The following is an 18719-nucleotide window of genomic DNA, read 5'->3' as shown; positions in this document are numbered from 1 at the left end:
GGCACTACACTACTCGGCTTCAGTTATCCAGACTTCAGAGCTTTGTGTTTGGTCTGCGTTTCACATTTTTTAGATTAATAAGTAGGTTAAAGACACAAATACAGATAGCATACTATCAAATTTACAACTAACACAAAGTTAGGAGGATGAAGTAGGACAGCTACCACACTAGCTAACAGTATATCTTAAAAGACCTTGGAAGCCTACACATTGTATCAGATCAGATAAGATGAAACTTAATAGAGGATAATCTACTTTACAGATAAAAAATGGGGAGGATTGACTAGATAACAATTTGTCTAATTAAATCCAAAAATTATTTATTAAGCATCAACTATATACAATGAAAAACCGTTTTCCCTCGAAGAAGTTACAGTGTATGGAGGAATGAAACATGTAAAAGGATTAGCATATACTTGATAATTTGAGTAGAGAGCAAATACTAACAATCAATCCACATTTATTGAAATCCCTACCAGATGCCAGGCAGTGTTGGGAATACAAACACAAAAATGAAATAGTCATAGCCTTCAGGGAACTTGCATTCTCTCATGGGAAAAATGCACACATGTAAGTGTGTAAAAGGATAAGGTGAATTTGGTAGAGAGGACAATAGTAGCTAGGGGTAAGAGGTGAGGATCAAGAAAGGCTTCCTACGGCATTTGAGCCTGAGTCTTTAAGGAGATGAGAGATTCTAATAGGTGGAGATTAGGAGTGAGTGCATCAGAGGCATGAGGGACAGCTAGTGCAAAGGCACATTACTGGGAGGTACAATGCAAAGAGTTTGGGGAGCAAACATAGTACTATTTGGCTGAAAGGTACAGTGTAGGAGGGGGTTTAGGAGGTGAGTGGCAGTGTGGTGGGCTCGTAAAGTGTAATAAGCCTGGAAAGGTAGGCTGGAGCTACATTATGAAAAGCTTCAGATTCAAGCTAAGTAGTATGAATTTTACCTTAGAGGCAATTAGTAAAATTCTTGAGCAGGAGAATAATATGGTCAGATCTATGCTTTAGGAGGACTATTTTGGCAGCTCTATGGAGGAGGGACTGGAGAGGTTAGTTACTTGAGGCAGGAAAAACAAATAGAACTTTCCGGTTATAAGGGAAAGTGAGAAAAAAGCACAGAAATAAGAAGTGAACAAACTGAGTAATCACCTACTCTGTGACTGGCATGGTGCTAGATGCTTTACAAATATTATCTCATTTGATCCTCACAACAATTTTGGGAGGTAGATGCTATTATTATCATCTTTTTTCTTAACAATTGAGGAAACTGAGGCATCCAGGTTAAGTGATTTTCCCAGGGTCACACAGCTAGTAAATGTCCAAGGGTGAACTTGAACTTAGTTCTCCTGACTTCAGGTCTAGCACTCTTTCCATTGAATCTAACTGTTTAGCTCCCAAATGAGAGCTGTTAGGCTGAGTGTGGGAAATAGAAGGCCAGTTTGGTTGTAATAGAGAGTAAGTGAGTGATGTATAAATCTGGAAAAGTGGGTTGAGCCATACTGTGAAGGACTTTAAATGTTAAGCAAAGGAGTTTATATTTTATCCTGGAGATAAGAAGGAATCACTGGCACTTCAGCAGGACACTGACATTGTTAGTTCTGCTTATTATTATTTTGATGGCTGTAGGGAGAATAAATTGGAAAGGGGAGATATTTGAGGCAGGAAAAACAAAAGATTGTTGCATTTGCCTGAGAGGTGAAGAGTGCCTAGCTGTGGTGAGGTGCTTATATGAGTAAAGAGAAGGGGACAGATCTGAGAATGTGGAAATAGGGTGAATGAGATTTGGCAACTGATTTGATACAGTGGGCTGTGGTAAGGTGAGGGAAAAATGGGAGATGACTTAAAGATAGGAAACTTCAGTTACTGGGAAGATGTGCCACCGTCAAGAGGATAGAAGAGGGTGGGTGGATGGGAGTGGGGGGAAAGATTCTGTTTTGTACACGATTTTGAGATCCTTACAGGACGTCCAAGTAGAAAGGTCCAGCAGGCATTTTCTGAAGCTCAGAAAAAAAGATGAGGACGGCCTGTATAGATTGAAGAGTTATTTGCCAGGGTTAATAGAACCCATAGAATCTACTGTAATCACAATTAGAGAATGTAGGAGAGAAGAGGTCCCAGGACAGAATCTTGGGGGACAGGGTTATGAGGCAGGACATGGATGATTATATTACAATGGTGACTGAGAGTTTGTGATCAGACAAGTAGTAGGAGCATGAGGAAAGAAGAATGTTATGAAAACCCAAGGAAAGTTTATGTGGGAGCAGGAGGTGGTGAACAGTGTCAGATGCTGCAGAGAGATCAAGAAGGATAAGGACTGAGAATAGGCTGCCAGACTTAGTAATTAACAGATCATTGGTAACCATTTAGAATGCAGTTATGTTTGAGCAATGAAGTTTGAAGCCAGATTTCATGGGGTAGAGGAGTGAATAGGAGAAGAAATGGAGGAAATGAGTGTAGAAAACAGTTTATTCTATGAACCTCATTGTGGAAGGGGGTGGTGGTGGAGAGAATAACTTGAGAGGATGGCAGAGGTCAGGTGATAATTTTTTAAGGATGGGGAGATTTGGGCATGCGGGTGGGATGGAAGGAGCCATTTGATAGGATGAGTTAGAAAGTTGGTAGGATGGGGATGAGTGAAAGTAAGAGGCACAATAGGAGGGTGGACCTTGGTGAGGAAAAGAGTTATTTCTTTGGCAGTCTAGAGCAAAGGAGGAGGAAAAGGGGGGAAATTAAGGGCTTTTTAGGAGTAGAATTGGGGAGAACAAAAATAGCCCCTATTTTCTCTTTGAAGTAGGAGGTGAGATCCTTTGTTGGGAGAAAGGAAATAGAGTGGGAAAATTAAGGAGAGAAGAGGTGGTTTAGAACAGCTGTGGGAAATGTGATAGTCAGTTAGGGACTGAACTCCCACTTTGTAAGAAGCCTTTTCTGATTTCCCTTATTGCTAGTGCTTCTCTCTAAGATGGTATCTTCAGTTTATTTTGATATGTGTTGTTTGTATTGTTGTTTGTATGTTGTCTTCTCCATTGGACTGTAAGTTCCTTGAGAACAGGAGGTGTTTTTTGCCTTTATATGCCAAGAACTTTGCCCAGTGTCTGGCACATAGTAGGCACATTATAAATGCTTATTGACTTGACTTGCTTGTTGACCCATTTATCACAGTTCTGTTACTTGCTGTTCCATAGGATGTGGAGAAGAACAGGGAAGACTGATGATGGCTATAATCTAGGATTTGGGATGGGACAAGGACAAGAGATTTGACAGAGTTGAATTGGTTATCAACTATTGGGTTAAGATTAGGAAAGGAGAAAAGTGTGGCTAGAAGATGGATGGTGGCTTGGGAGGAGAGCATGGAGAAGTGGAATGACAGGCAAGTTGTGAGGAAAAAAAATAGGTTTAGGAGGGGTGAAACACAGGGAGAGATGGAAGGATAGGAGATTATGCTTAGAGTAATTTTGAGATGCTTAAGGGACAGTTAGAAATGTCCAAGAGACAGTTGTAATAAAGGACTGGAGCTCAGGAGAGAGAGAGTGGAGTTGGAAATATGGATATTAATGCTCATTTGTATAAAGTTGATCATCAAATTAAATAGTATAGAGGAGGGGTTCTTAATTTTTTCTTTGACATAGACCCCTTCTAGGGGGCAGCTAGGTGGCACAGTGGATAGAGCACTGGCCCTGGAGTCAGGAGGACCTGAGTTCAAATCTGACCTTAGACACATGATACTCACTAGCTGTGTGACCCTGGGCAAGTCACTTAACCCCAATTGCCTAGCCAAAAAAAAGACATAAACCCCTTCTTAGAATAGTGTTTTTCAGTGCATAAAATGAAATAGTGTTACCAAGGAAACCAATTATATTGAAATATCATTATCAAAATATTTGAAAAAACAACTTTATGGATCTAAGGTGTAGGAAGCCCTGGTTTAGAGGAAAAAAAGAAGAGGGCAAAAGGCAGAATTTTGTTGTGAATGGGAGTAACAGTAAAGGAGGCTGAGAAAGAGAAGTCTGACACATTGAAGGAGAGCTAGGAGGGAGCAGTGTAATGAAAACCCAGAGAGGAGAGAGTGCCCCAGAGAAAAAGGTGATTGAGTGTTATATGTTGGAGAGGTCAAGAAGAATCATCATTGAGAAAAGGCCTTTAGCTCTTGCAATTAAGAAATAATTGGTAATTTTGTAGAGGGCAGTTTCAGTTGAATAATGAAGTTGGAAGACAGATTGTAGGGGGTTTAGAAGAGAGTGAAAGAAGTAAGGAAGTAGAGACTCTTAGTGTTTTAAGCCAAATGGGAAGGAGAGATGTAAGATGATAGCTAGCAGGGATGGATGGATCAGGTGAGAGTTTTTTGAAGATGGAGGAGACATGGCGGTTTGTGGGCAGTAGTGAAGCAATCAGGAGATTAGGAAAGATTAAATGTGAGAGAGTAGGGATGATGAGTGGGGCAGTCCGCTGGAGAAGGCTGACAAAAAGTCTTTACATCTGGCTAATTGTGCCGGCCGCGCCGACCTTGTGCTGGCCGCACCTTGCACTCTCCTCCTATAAGGAGCAGGCTGCCAGAGTCATACTTACCAGTCTTCGGTGCCTACCCGGATAAACACACAGAGATGAGCCGACCAGGAGGTGCCAACACCCGAGCTTTATTCAGAGGCCATCACAGCAAGGCCAAGCAGGAAGGCCATAGCAAGAGAGCAGGAGCAAAGAGAGAGCGTGCTCTGACTGCGACCGTTCCTTAAGTACCTACTTAGCCCCTCCTCCTCAGCCCGCCTACTAGTCAATGATTGTAGGGTCAGATACCGGAAGGGGATGTCTGAGTTTAGCGCACCAAGGGAGAGGAAGTGTCGCAGGAGGCTAGGACCGGATACAGGAAGGAGGTGTCTGGGATTAGTGCATAGACAAAGAGAGAGTACGTGACCTAGGGAGTCAGGCCTAGATACCGGGAGGAGGCGTCTGGGGTCAGTGCTACACAAAGGGAAGGTATGTGACCCAGGAAGTCAGGAAGGACACAGGAAAGAGGCGTCTGGGGTTGACGTTGCATTTAGGGAGGGGACTAAGCAAAGGGAACTCGTCCTCTGCCGTCCCACTCCCACGTGGCACAGCCCCCTGCCTCGGGAGCGTGAGCTCTGGTTACTTCCTAATACCCAGTTCCTACCCCATCTTGCCACAACCCCCACTTGGCAGTAGCCAACATCAGACAGTCCCTCACAGCTAATGGGAAGAAATTATTGGTAACTTTAGAGAAATTGTGAGTCTGAATGGTTTCACCTGTCTTTGATGGTATAAAGTTTGTTTTGAAAAATTGCACATCTTTTGTCCCTTTGTCTGTTGTCCTCCCAGTTTTGTGGTGTGTGTCTGCTTAGTTTTCTTGTCAAGCTTTCTTTAAATGATAGCTTTTCTCCACTGCTTCTCACTGTTTTATTAAGTGATACTGTTTGTAATATTCCACCGTCATTCTCTATAAGATTTTGTAAAAGAGTTTATGTTCTAAACCAGTGTTGTCTTTACCATATCTGTTGGTTTAACAAATAAATTTTGTGTTGGTCAACTAAGATGATTTTTAGGTTCTTTTTCTTCTTTTTTATGGCAATTGGTATATATTATCTGAACTTGTGAAGGGAATTGGTATAATCAATGTCTATGGCCTTTTCTCCATTGCTATTTTGGACAGCAATCTCAGGTTAGATCTTTGCTTAGTTATCATCTTTTTCTTATTATTTTTCTAGCTATGATCTTTGCCCTGCCAAATGTGTGGTCTAACTGTGCATAGAGATCTTATTGATTCAGGAACGACTTCCACAAAGTATTAAGTCCATTAAAATATAATCAGTTTTACTTTTTGGTGTTATTTTTTGATAATCATGTATAGCACCTTCTGATTCTTTTCTTGGAGAAAAAAGTATTCATGCCATGAGGCTATTGGGTGGTCTATTAATATAGCCTCTCTCATTCCTGATTGCTGACCCATATTTTCCAACTTCTTTTGGTCATCTTTGCCTATTACTATTTTTGTGTTGAAGTCATCTAGTATCAAAATCTATGTTGATTTAGTTGGGCGAGTCTTTCTAAATTTTTATGGAATTCTCTACCTCCTCATCCTTTGCAATAAGTGTTGGCACAAAGGTTGCAATTATTTTCATGATGTTCTTATGCAAATACTTTTTATGAACTTTGCAATGTGATATGACCAGATATCCTATGAAATTATGTTTCTTTTTGTCTTTGGATGTCTGATAAAAATCAAATCCATCTATTTATTTATTTGTTATCTTGAAGGAGAACCTTTGTCACTTCACATCTGGACCATTGCAGTAGACTTCTGTATAATGTCCTTGTTTTATGTCTCTCCCTTCTCCAATCAGTCCTCTACAATCTGCCAAAGTGATTTTCCTAAATCATAGCTCTTACCATATCACCCTTTCTCTCTTCAACAAACTATAGAGGCTTCCCATTACCTCCAGAATTAAATGTAAAATCATTTGGCTTTTAAAACCCATGTACCCTGGTCCCTTCTTACTTTTCCAGTCTTCTTACACTTTATTCCTTTCCACATCCTTTGTGATATAATGACATTGACCGTATTCCTCACACAAGACACTCCATTTCCTGACTTAGTGCATTTTTACTGGCTGTCCTCCGTGCCTGGAATTCTTTCTTTCCTCATCTCCAACTCCTAGCTTCCCTGGCTTCCTTAACTCTCAGCTAAAATTCCATCTTCTTCAAGAAGCTTTCTTTATTATCCTTAATGTTAACGCCTTCTTTCTGAGATTATTTGCAGTTCTGCCTATATATCTCTTGCTTGTACATAGTTGTTTGCATGTTGTCTTCTCCATTAGATTGTAAGTTCCATGAGAACAAGCACTGTTTTTGCCTTTCTTTGTATCCCCAGTGATTATCACAGTGCCTAGGACATAGCAGGTAAATAAATGCTTATTGTCTTAACTGAACTGGAGCTTTTTGCCAGGGCAGTCATTGCCCCTGCTGCACTTTTGGGTGGATTGATTAGCTCTGCTTGATCTTGTCCTACATCACCTGGGTTCCTCTGCTGACCTCCACCTCCTCCAGTTAACTCTTTCCTCTCTCCCTGCCCCTGGTCTTTGAGGTTAATAGAGTTGGATCTTTAAAGCCCTCTATGGAATCTTAAGACAGCCTGCTATGGACTTTGGAGGATTAGATAATCCTAGTCCAAGCTGTGCTGGGAGATTCCTTGTTTGTTTGCCAGTGATAGTGCTGGTTTTGTGGACAGCTTCCTTTCCTCTTCCTTATGAGCTGCTGGCCTGCTTTTTTGTGCAGTCCTGAGATGAAGTCACTTACTGCAGTTTCTTAGTAGATTTCTTGTTCATTATTTGGTCTGATACACATTTCAGGTCTTTGGTGGAGTAGGTATTGGGGAGTTGGGCAGGATGCCTTTGTTCAGGCTGGTGTCTTGACTATAACTTGTAACTTTTAATGTTGAAGGCTACATTTCTATTTTGAACTTGTGGTCTGTATGGTGTATGTGGTCTGTAAGCTGTTGGTCCAAACCTAATTTCTCAGAAACTCCCCTGATATTAGGTAAGAGAGATAAAGGAATCCATGTTGAGGTGAGAACTAATTTTGCTTTGTTTCCTGTACATCAGATCTAATTTCTCAATTCCTGAATATCTTAGTTAAATGATATTCATTTTTTTTTTGTTAATTGTATGTATCCCAATGTAGGTAACTTCACATTTTATTTGCTAATAGACCTCTTTCAAAATGTGTTAACATTTCAGTTATTTTGAATGACCCTCACTGTTTTTAGCTAACCTGCTATGTTCTAGAAGTAAGCACAGCATAGTGTGTAGAGTCCTACATTTTGAATCAGGAAGACCTGTGTTCAGGTGTCACCTCAGAGCTTCAAGGTATGTTTCTGAGTCAGTTTCCTTATCTAAAAAATGATAATAATAGCACCCACCTCACAGGGTTGTTTTGAGGTTTAAAGGAGATAATGTTTGTAAAATGCAAAATGCCTTCTAAATTTAGCTATTATTTGTATCTATCCCAATCAATTTTAATCAGTAATGAACAAATTACCATAGTAGATTATAGCCTATTGACACTCTATTCCAAGTCTAATAGTTTGTTTTTTGTTTGTTACTTTTAAGAGTATTTTGATATCTACCCAGCCTGTAACAACTCCTATGCTAATAACACATTATATTTGCATAAGTTTTGTGCCTTTCTCACATAAGTCTTGTAAAGTTGGTAGCACAGGTACTACTCTATCTTCCTTTTCCAAATGAAGACAGTGAAACTAAGAGAGGTTAAGTGATTTGTATGTGGTTGCAGCTGGTGATCTACAGTCATTATTCAAACCCAGGTCTCCTCATCTCAAGTGCAGCTTTTTCCATTATAGCTCTCATACTACTTTTCCTAAATAAGATATCAATCCTTTAAGACCTTGTCCTTCTTATAAGATAATGTAGCATGCCTGATTTAAAGTGCTACATGCTTATTAAAAAATTTTTGGGGAGAATCTTTAAAATTTTTAAATTATAAAATTAACTTCCACGTTTCTTTCTACAGGCCATCTTGCAACCAGTTTTGGCAGCTGAAGATTTCAGTATATTTAAAGCAATGATGGTCCAGAAAAATATAGAAATGCAGTTGCAAGCAATTCGAATAATTCAAGAGAGAAATGGTAAATTTTAAAAATTAGAAAGTTAAGTGTTAGACATGTTTTACAGCCTTGTCTGTGTTAATTCAATTGTGATCATGGAAAAAGGTTTCTTGTACTGCCAGAGTCTACAGCTAGTTTTATAACTTGAAGTGGCACATGACTTGAAAGCCCTTGACTTTTCCCAAGGACATTAATTTTACCACAGATGTGTTTTCAATAATGCTAGCAATATTTTCCCCTTAAAATATTTGATTTCTCCATTAAAATCATATTCTTGGGGCAGCTAGGTGGCTCAGTGGATAGAGCACCGGCCCTGGATTCAGGAGGACCTGAGTTCAAATCTGGCCTCAGACACGTAACACTTACTAGCTGTGTGACCCTGGGCAAGTCACTTAACCGCATTACCTAGCCAAAAAAAAAAAAATCATACTCTCATGCTTCATCATGGCAAGGATGTGACTCTTGACTTCTTAGGGATTCTGCTAACAGAACATCTGTGCTAGAAAGTTGTTGTATACGAGCGGGCCTTCTTCCTGAGGCCCGTCTTACCTAAGTGCTGAGAGATCTATCACTATAAAATTTGCCACTTGGTGATGAAGGCCCCAGCAACTCATGAAGACTATACCAAGGCATGAAGGGGTTACAGTCTGCCTCAATAGCGGGTATACATATAATAATGAAATATTTCATTTGAAATTATATAATTTAGTTATCAAAATAGTTTTTACTTAGAGCAGTTTGGGGTGGGGATATGAAGATGGGTGTTATTTCTTCTGTTCCCAAGTTTCCCTGAAATCTCTCCTTTTTTAAATATAGGAATAAGACATATCTCCAAATGCTCTGGACCAGCATTTTTGTGTAATTTTTGGATTGTAGAAATTTTATGGACAAATTAATTTGGTAAAAGCTGGTCAGACAACCCCTTCATTTTTATAGATTTGGAAATTGAAACTCAGAGAGGTGAAGTTTTTGGCCCCAGGTCATAGCGGACTCATAAAAAACCCACCTCCCCAGTGGAGGAGGCAAGTCTGGTACCAGCCCATTTACCCTCAGGCCAGTATTTTTTCCATTAAGTCATGTTTCCTTTGTGCTTTTAAGTGATAGGAACTCAGGCATAAGGACTCATTGGGAAGGGCCCAAATTGTCCTCTGATATTGAATTTGAGATATGAATATAAGTCATTTCTGTTTTCACCTTCTATCTCTGGAGCACCTTGCAGAATTGCATAGAGAAAACAGAAAACAAAATAACCCTCCCCTTGTGTTTCCCTTGTGGATTAACCTTTCTTCAGACTAGCTTGAATGGAGAATTTTCCTTATGGAGCCGGCAACCTCAGCCATCATTTAAGGTTTCCCCAAATTCTTTCTAGCAGTTTAGGAAGTTATTGAATTGGCCTCATCCTAGCTACAAACCACTATTCTGTGCTCTGGAAAACAACCATGTAGTTAGTGCTACTCCTAGGTAGGGGAGGCATATACTTTCTCTTTTCTCCTTCTACTGCTGTATAAACCCATATACATCTCTCTGAAGGCTCATAAAGATATACATCCCGGGTTGGGGAATTTACTTAATTATTTTATGACTGTTTGAAATTTTAATTAATAAAACCTATTTTTGTTGAGTATTTGAAGTATTGTTAAGTATTTGAATTAGTTTGAAATTACATAGATGTTTGGAATTCAAACCAGAAACCCAAGTTTTTTCAAAAATGAAATAAAAACTGCAGCTTTAAATTTTAATTGAATTTCAATATAAACTTAACTCTCCTGGTTTCTAACACAGATTATTCAATTTTATGACTTTAAATAAGGTTGTTTACTTAATTCAGATTTTTATGTTCTTACGGATTCTAAACTTCCATGCTAGCCTCACTCATTAGGGGACTTCAAGAAAGAGTCCTTTTATGAACAAAAATCAGGGTCTCTACTGATTACTTAGTTCTTTGTAAGTTAAGAGGTTGGATATAAATAGATCCAGTATAATGTTTTGACAGCCAGAAATTATTTCATGACAACACACTGATAGCCTCACTTTTCCACTGGATCATCCTTCTTACAACCATTGACAGGGAGGAGAGAAATAATGTATAGCTATAATAATGTGTAAATTTTGTGATAAACTTCTTTCCAGGTGTGATTCAATTGTTTCTCAGATTTTCATGATCTAGCCAGATTGAATGCCCTTAGAATCACAGAATTGGAGAGTTGGAAGAGGCCTCATTGACCATCTAATCTAACCCATAAACAAGGGAATCTCCACTGTAACTTGACAGGTTTCATCTGGCTTTTGCTTAAAAGCTTGCAAGGAGGAGGAACCCAACACCTCTATAGGCAAACCTTTCTATTTTTGGATAGCTCAAATTGTTAGGACATTTTTGCTGATATTAAGCCTCAGTTTGCCTCTTTGCAGCTTTTACTTGTTGCTCCTGATTCTGCCTTCAAAGGCCAAACAGAACAAGTCTAATCCCATTTCCAAATGACAACCTTTCAGATACTTGAACAGAGATGTAATGATCCTTCTGAATCTTCTTTTCTGCAGATTAAACATGCCCAGTTTCTTCAACTGAACCTTATTTGACAGGTGCTCAAGGTTTTTCTCTGTTCTGGTTGCATCCCTCTGTGAATACTTTCCTTCTCAAATCCTTTGTAAATTGTGCCTCCAGAACTGAACTCAGTACTCCAGATAAGATCTGACAAGGGTATTGTACAGTGTGTTGTGTCACTTCATTCTTCCTAGAAACTATGTTCCTGTAGAAGCCCGAGATTATGTGGACTTTTTGGTGGCCACTTACATTACTGGTAATCTTGAGCTTGTATCCCACCAAAAACCCTCTGATCTTTTACAGAAAAGGTGTTATCTAATGTGGGCCCAGAGATGTCCAATCTTCAACAGAAGCCACTGAGACAGAGCCCTGAGCCAATAGCAGTTTACAAAGGGACCTCTTTAACAAATTGGACCCTGTATCTTTCTCACTATCTGCAATGACCTTTTTCTTCAGGGCCTTGTTTTATATTAATTTGGCAAGATGATACAGAAATGGTATAGATGATGCAGAGTAAAATACAGGATCTCATTGCTATACTTTGACCCTCCAGGAGAACTTACAGTCCAGTCTAGGGCTGATGAGGGTTGGTAGAAAGCATCTACCTGGGCCAAAAAATGGGCATAGCTGATAGGCGAGGTGAGGGTCACCCACTGGCCAAGTGTTCATGGCCATTTCTGCATGTTGGGCAATAGAGATGATGAAAGAACAGAGGGACAAAAAGAAGCTGGAGGACTCTCCATATCATTAGGACATCTCAGCCACACTGGGCTTGCTCACTTACTCATCAGAGGAAAAGGGTAGAGGTTCTCTAGTTAGCTTGCTATGATGAAACAAGTGAACTTATAACCCATAGTTTAAAGTTCTGGGGCCTAATATAAGAAAGAATCTGTCTAGCCTTATCCAATTATACCTAAATATTAGATAAGAAGATATATACTAATATTAGTTGACTGGACTGACTAACTGTATATTAATAGACAAACATAACAGAAGTAATCACTCTCCCTATAGAATCCCACTAAACTGAATAATACTGATTGGAATAAAATAGAGGTTAAATGAATCATTTGGCACACTAAACATGCCTCCCCTGTTTTAATATGCTTGTGAAATTAATTGTCCAAATATAAGACTTTCCACTCATCCCACTTGGATTTCATCTTATTAGATTTGGCCTGGTGCTGTAGTCTGACAAGATCTTTTTGTATTCTGACTCTTGTCATGCAGTGTGTTAGTTGTCACTCTCAGCTTCGGGTGTTCTGCAGATTTGATGAGTTTGTATCATCTATGCTCTTATCCAAGTCATTGATAAAAATTCCACTGGAGACTTGCCACATTGATATTTGTGAACACTCTTTGAATTCTGCTTTTCAACCAGATAAGAATACGTTACTTCTAGGTTTCTAGTGGCTGAGATCATATGCAATCCAACTAATCTGTAGTTCTCTATCTTCTCCACAAGGATACTTTATTAAAGAGATACTTTATTAAAAATTTGGCTAAAACTTAAGTTCACAACATTCCTTTCATCTACTTAGTGATTCTGTCAAAAAAGGAAATTAGGTTAGCCTGATAAGATCTGTTCTTGAGGAAACCAAGCTGGATCTTTTTAATCACTGTTTCCTTTTCTAGATGTTCACCTGCCATCTCTTTAATGCTCCATTCTAAAATTTTCCAGGATTTGAAGTTAAAATCTTTGGCCTGTAGTTGGTAGATTCTGTTAGTTTTTTTGAACATTGGGACATTTGCCCTTCTCTAGTCTTGTGGTACCCCTCCTTTTTCCATTACCTTTCAGTTATCACTGACAATGAATCAGTGCTCACATTTGCCAATTCTTTCAGGACTTGAGAATGTAGTTTATCTGGGTCAGGTGTTGTAATATTATGGAAGTTGATAATAATAGAAATTAAATTAGAGGAAATCCAAAATCCTCCCTTAACACATTAGAGAAATAAGATAGATACAAAATTGTTGTTTGTGATGTTGACTAAGTACATAAATGCCTATGCTGTTATGGGTGAAATAAATAGAGTATAAGCTTCCTGAAAGTAGGGATTGTTTAATTCTTTGTGTTTGTATCTCCTTTGTATTTGTGCCTAGTACAAAGTAAGTGCTTATTAAATGCTTGTTGAATGATTGATTTTAAAAAGTTGTATTTATGAATAGCTTGAAAATGACTGTAATTTAATGTTGCTGCAATAAAGCTACTTCATAATCTTTTTTTAATTTTAAAATTTTTATTTTTTTTGCTACTTCATAATCTTAAAGAAAGATGATAGCTTGCAAAGTATTTTAGACTTTCACTAAAATTTATATTTCATAATGGACTGGAATATTGACAAATGAATGTTTTAAATTTAATTCTTATTCTTTACCTTCTCTTTTTAATTTGATAGGTGTATTACCTGACTGTTTAACAGATGGTTCTGATATGGTCAGTGAACTTGAACAAGAGGAAATGAAAATCCTGAGGGAAGTTCTTAGGTATTTTTCTTTAGTAATTTTATTACTTAAAGAATTATAATATGATGTATGTATATACATATATCTGTATATGTGCACATATATGTGCATATACATGTATATATGTGTGTGTGTGTGTTTATATGTATATATATATATATAAAATATACTTCATGAGAGAAGACTCAAGAAGGATGGGAATGAAGGGGCAGCTAGGTGGCGCAGTGGATAGAGCACTGGCCCTGAAGTCAGGAGGACCTGAGTTCAAATCTGGCCTCAGATGAAACACTTGACACTTACTAGCTGTGTGACTCTGTTCAAGTCACTTAACCCCAATTGCCTAAAAAAAAGGAGGTGGGAATGGAGAAATCATAGCTTTCTTCAAGTATTTGCAACCTGTCATTATAAATATCAAAGTGATGGCTAGATGACCACTAACTGGTGAAATTGCAGAAAGATAATGGTTGAGCTAGATGACTTCCGAGTTTCTTTCCAACTCCAGGATTCTGGAGGCAGCTGGAAAAGAATACTGGATGTAGAGTCAGGAAGACCTGAGTCAGGAAGACCTCAGGTACTTATTAGTTATTTGACCTTAAGCAAATCACTTAATCGCTGTCTGCCTCAGTTTCCTCAACTGTAAAATGGGGATAATAATAGTACCTACCTCTAGAGTTGTTGTAAGGATAAAATGAGATGTTATTTGTAAAGTGCTTAGCACAGTTCCTGGCACATAGTAGGTGCTTTATAAATGCTAACTATAATAATTATTATTATTATTATTTGATAGAGTAGGCTTGTTCTATTTGGTCCCAAAGGGCAAAATCAGGAGCACTGTATGGAAATTGCAAAGAAGTAAATTTAGGCTTGATTTAGGAAAAGTTTCTTGATTATTTGAGCTGTCTAGAAGTAGAATGGGTTCCCTTTAGGAGTTGGTAGGTTACTTTTCCATAGAAGTCTTTAATCAAGGACTGGATGACTACTTGTTAGGTATGTTATTATTTGTATTCTTTTTTGAGAATGGCCACCAAAGTCCCTTCTAACTCTAGACTAACATAATTCTTTAAAGAATTTGAGGGATTGGGACGGAGTCAAGATGGTGGAATAAAGGCAGGGACTCACCTGAACTTTTCCCCAAACACCTCCAGATACCTTTAAAAAAATGACTGTAAACAAATTCTAGAGCAGCAGAACCCACAAAAAGAGGGAAACAAATTTCCAGCCCAAGACAACCTGGAAGGTTGACAGGAAAGGTCTGTTGTACCAGGCTGAGAGAGGAGCACAGTCCAGCACAGGCTGTGCCAGTTGTGGACCAGGCCTCAGCAAGGAGCAGACCTCATGGGACTAAATCACTGGCAACAGTGGTGGTTTCCAGATCCATATATGCCAAAAATAACTTAGATGGTCAACAGGAAAGTTTGTCGGACCTGGGTAGGAGAGGAGCACAGCCCTGGCCCCAGCAAACCAGGAGCAGGCCACGGGAGTGACTGAATCAGCAGCGGCAGTGGCGGTGGCAGTGGCTACCACTGGAGCTCTCAGCCCACAGATGGTAAGGAAATTGAATAGTTAGTCAGAAGGAAATTACAGGAGTCTCTAGACTTGTGTTCTTGTAACGAGGCAGGACTCTGTTGCTTTGCCCATACTTGGATCTGGGTGGCAATCTGGGGCAAGGAGGTGCACTAGCATAGTAGAGCTTATAGCAGCAGTGGAGAGGGGACCCTCCTCACAGTTTCAGAGCAGAAAAGAGTGCTTGTAGTCACTTATAGACCAGAGCACAGACCAGGAGAGGAGTAAACACCTCTCCTTAGATCATACCATCTTGGAAGAACTGAAAATTTACAGGTCTCTAGAAAAATCTCTGAAAACAGCTGTACAGAACCCCTGAAGCTTGGGACAGTTTGCCCTCGACCCTGGAAGCAGAGCCCTACCTTAACAAAGATTTAGAAAGTCAAGTAAGAGGCTGGGAAAATGAGCAAACAGAAAAAAACTCTGACGATGGAAACTTACTTTGGTGACAAGGAAGATCAAAACATACACTCAGAAAAAGACAATAAAGTCAAAGCTCCTGCATCCAAAGCCTCCAAGAAAAATATGATTTATTCTTAGGCCATGGAAGAGCTCAAAAAGGATCATGAAAATCAAATAAGGGAAGTAGAGGAAAAATTAGGAAGAGAAATGAGAGTGATGCAAGAAAATCATGAAAAACAAGTCAAGAGCTTGGTTAAAGAAACCCAAAAAAATACGGAAGAAAATAACACCTTAAAAAATAGACTAGACCAAGAAGCAAAAGAGGTCCAGAAAGCCAGTGAGGAGAAGAATGCCTTAGAAAGGAAAATTGATGAAATGGGAAAGGAGGTCCAAAAGCTCACTGAAGAAAATAATTCCTTAAAAATTAGAATAGAGCAAATGGAAGCAAATGGTTTTATGAGAAATCAAGAAATCATAAAACAAAACCAAAAGAATGAAAAAATAGAAGACAATGTGAACTATCTCATTGGAAAAACAATTGATCTGGAAAATAGATCCAGGAGAGATAATTTTAAAATTATTGGACTATCTGAAGGCCACGATCAAAAAAATAACCTTGATATTATCTTTCAAGAAATTATCAAGGAAAACTGCCCTGATACTCTAGAACCAGAGGGTAAACTAGAAATTAAAAAAATCCACCAATCATCTCTTGAAAGAGACCCCAAAATCATAGGCATTTTTATATATTACCAGCAAAGCCCAACAGCAAGAGATAGAAAGAGAAATTCCATTTAAACTTACTGTAGACATTTAGGAGTCTACCTCCCAAAACAAACCCAGGAACTCTATGAACACAGTTACAAAACACTTTTCACACAAATAAAGTCAGATCTAAATTATTGGAAAAACATCAGTTGCTCATGGGTAGGCCGAGCTAATATAATAAAAATGACAATTCTGCCTAAGCTAATGTACTTATTCAGTGCCATACCAATCAAACTACCAAAAATTATTTTATAGAGTTAGAAAAAATAATAACAGATTCATTTGGAAGAATGAAAGGTCCAGAATATCAAGGGAATTAATGAAAAAAAAAATGCAGGGGAAGGTGGCCTAACCATTCCAGATCTTAAATTGTATTATAAACAGCAGTCATCAAAACTGCTTGGTACTGGCTAAGAAATAGAATGGCGGATCAGTGGAATAGGTTAAATATGCAAGACATGGTAGTCGATGATTCTAGTAATCTATTATTTGGTAATCCCCAAAACCCCTGCTTCTGGGATAAGAACTCACTCTTTGAAAAAACTGCTGGGAAAACTGGAAAAGAGTATGGCAGAAACTAGGCATAGACCAAAATCTCACACCATATACCAAAATAAAGTCAAAATGGGTTCATGATTTAGATACAAAGGCTGATACTATAAGCAAACTGGGAGAGCAAGGAATAGTTTACCTATCAGATCTATGGAGAACAGAAGAATTCATGACCAAACAGGAGATAGAGAACATTATGAAAAGCAAAATGAATAATTTTGATTACATTAAATTGAAAAGTTTTTGCACAAACAAAGCCAATGCAACTAAGATTAGAAGGAAGGTAGACAATTGGGAAAGAATTTTTATAACCAGTCTCTCTGATAAGGGCCTCATTTCTAAAATATATGGAGAATAAAGTCAAATTTATAAGAGTACAAGCCATTCCTCAATTGATAAATGGTCAAAGGATATGAACAGACAGTTCTCAGATGAAGAAATTAAAACCATCTATAGTCATATGAAAAAATGCTCTAAATCGCTATTGATTAGAGAAATGCAAATCAAAACAGCTATGAGGTACCACATCACACCTATTGGATTGGCCAACCTGACAAAACAGGAAAATGATAAATGTTGGAGAAGATGTGGGAAAATTGGAACACTAAAGCATTGTTGATGGAGTTGTGATCTGATCCAACCATTTTGGAGAGCAATTTGGAACTATGCCCAAAGGGCTATAAAAATGTGCATACCCTTTGACCCAGCAATAGCATTTCTAGGGCTATATCCCAAAGAGATCATACAAACGGGAAAAGGACCTACATGTACAAAAATATTCATAGCAGCCCTTTTTGTGGTGGCAAAGAAGAGGATCCCCATCAATTGGGGAATGGCTGAGCAAGTTGTGGTATATGAATGTAATGGAATATTATTGTGCTATAAGAAATGATGAACAGGCTGACTTCAGAAAAACCTGGAAAGACTTGTATGGTCTGATGCTGAGTGAAGTAAGCTGAACCAAGAGAACATTGTACACAATAACAGCCATGTTGTGTGATGCCTAATATTGATAAGCTTAACTCTTCCCGGCAATACAAGGATCTAAGACATCTCCAGAGGCCTTGTGATGGAAAATGCTATCCACATCCAAAGAAAGAAGTACGGAAGTTGAATTGCTATTTTTTTTCCTCTTTGATTGAGTTTTGTTTCCTCTTTCTGATGGTTCCTCCTAGTGGTTTTAATTTTTACTTACAACATCACTGATGTGGAAATATGTTTAATATGAATGTAAATGTATAGCCTATATCAGATTGTGTGCCATTTTGGGGAGGGTGGTGGGGAGGAAGGGGGAGAAAAATTTTCATATGGAAGTGATTATTGATAAATCAAAATAAATTGATTAAAAAAAACTATGAAAAAAAAAAGAAAGAGATCCCAAAATGAAAACTCCCAGGAATATTACAACCAAATTCTGGAGTTCCTAGGTCAAGGAGAAAATACGGCAAGCAGCCAGAAAGAAACAATGCAAGTATCATGGTGCCATAATCAGGATAACACAAGATTTAGCAGCTTCTACGTTAAAGGATGGGAGGGCTTGGAATAATATTCGAGAGGGCAAAGGAGATAGGATTAAAACCAAGAATCATCTACCCAGCAAAACTGAGTATAATCCATGAGGTGGAAAAATGGACATTCAATGAGATAGAAGGATTTCATGCATTCTTGGGAGAAGATGAGAGCTAAATGGAAAATTTGACTTTCAAATACAGGATTCAAGAGAAGCATGAAAAGGTAAACAGGAAAGAGAGATCATAAGGGACTTATTAAAGTTACATTGTTTACATTCCTACA

At 38.5% G+C, this 18719-nt stretch overlaps 1 protein-coding gene across 1 annotated transcript in view; it reads left to right on the top strand.

The window, feature by feature from the left end:
- CFAP36 (cilia and flagella associated protein 36) overlaps positions 1–18719 on the top strand; it is a 41332-nt gene that overhangs the window by 6169 nt on the left and 16444 nt on the right. The window contains exons 4-5 of the mRNA XM_027865445.1: positions 8539–8653; positions 13574–13661. Coding sequence (XP_027721246.1) covers positions 8539–8653; positions 13574–13661 — 203 coding nt within the window. The remainder of the gene's footprint in view (positions 1–8538; positions 8654–13573; positions 13662–18719) is intronic.

This window comes from Vombatus ursinus, unplaced genomic scaffold (genome assembly GCF_900497805.2).
Source record: "Vombatus ursinus unplaced genomic scaffold, bare-nosed wombat genome assembly UNPS02014778.1, whole genome shotgun sequence".
NCBI lineage: Eukaryota > Metazoa > Chordata > Mammalia > Diprotodontia > Vombatidae > Vombatus > Vombatus ursinus.
The sequence above is the reverse complement of the archived record's forward strand: the minus strand, read 5'-3'. Positions and strand labels throughout refer to the sequence as shown.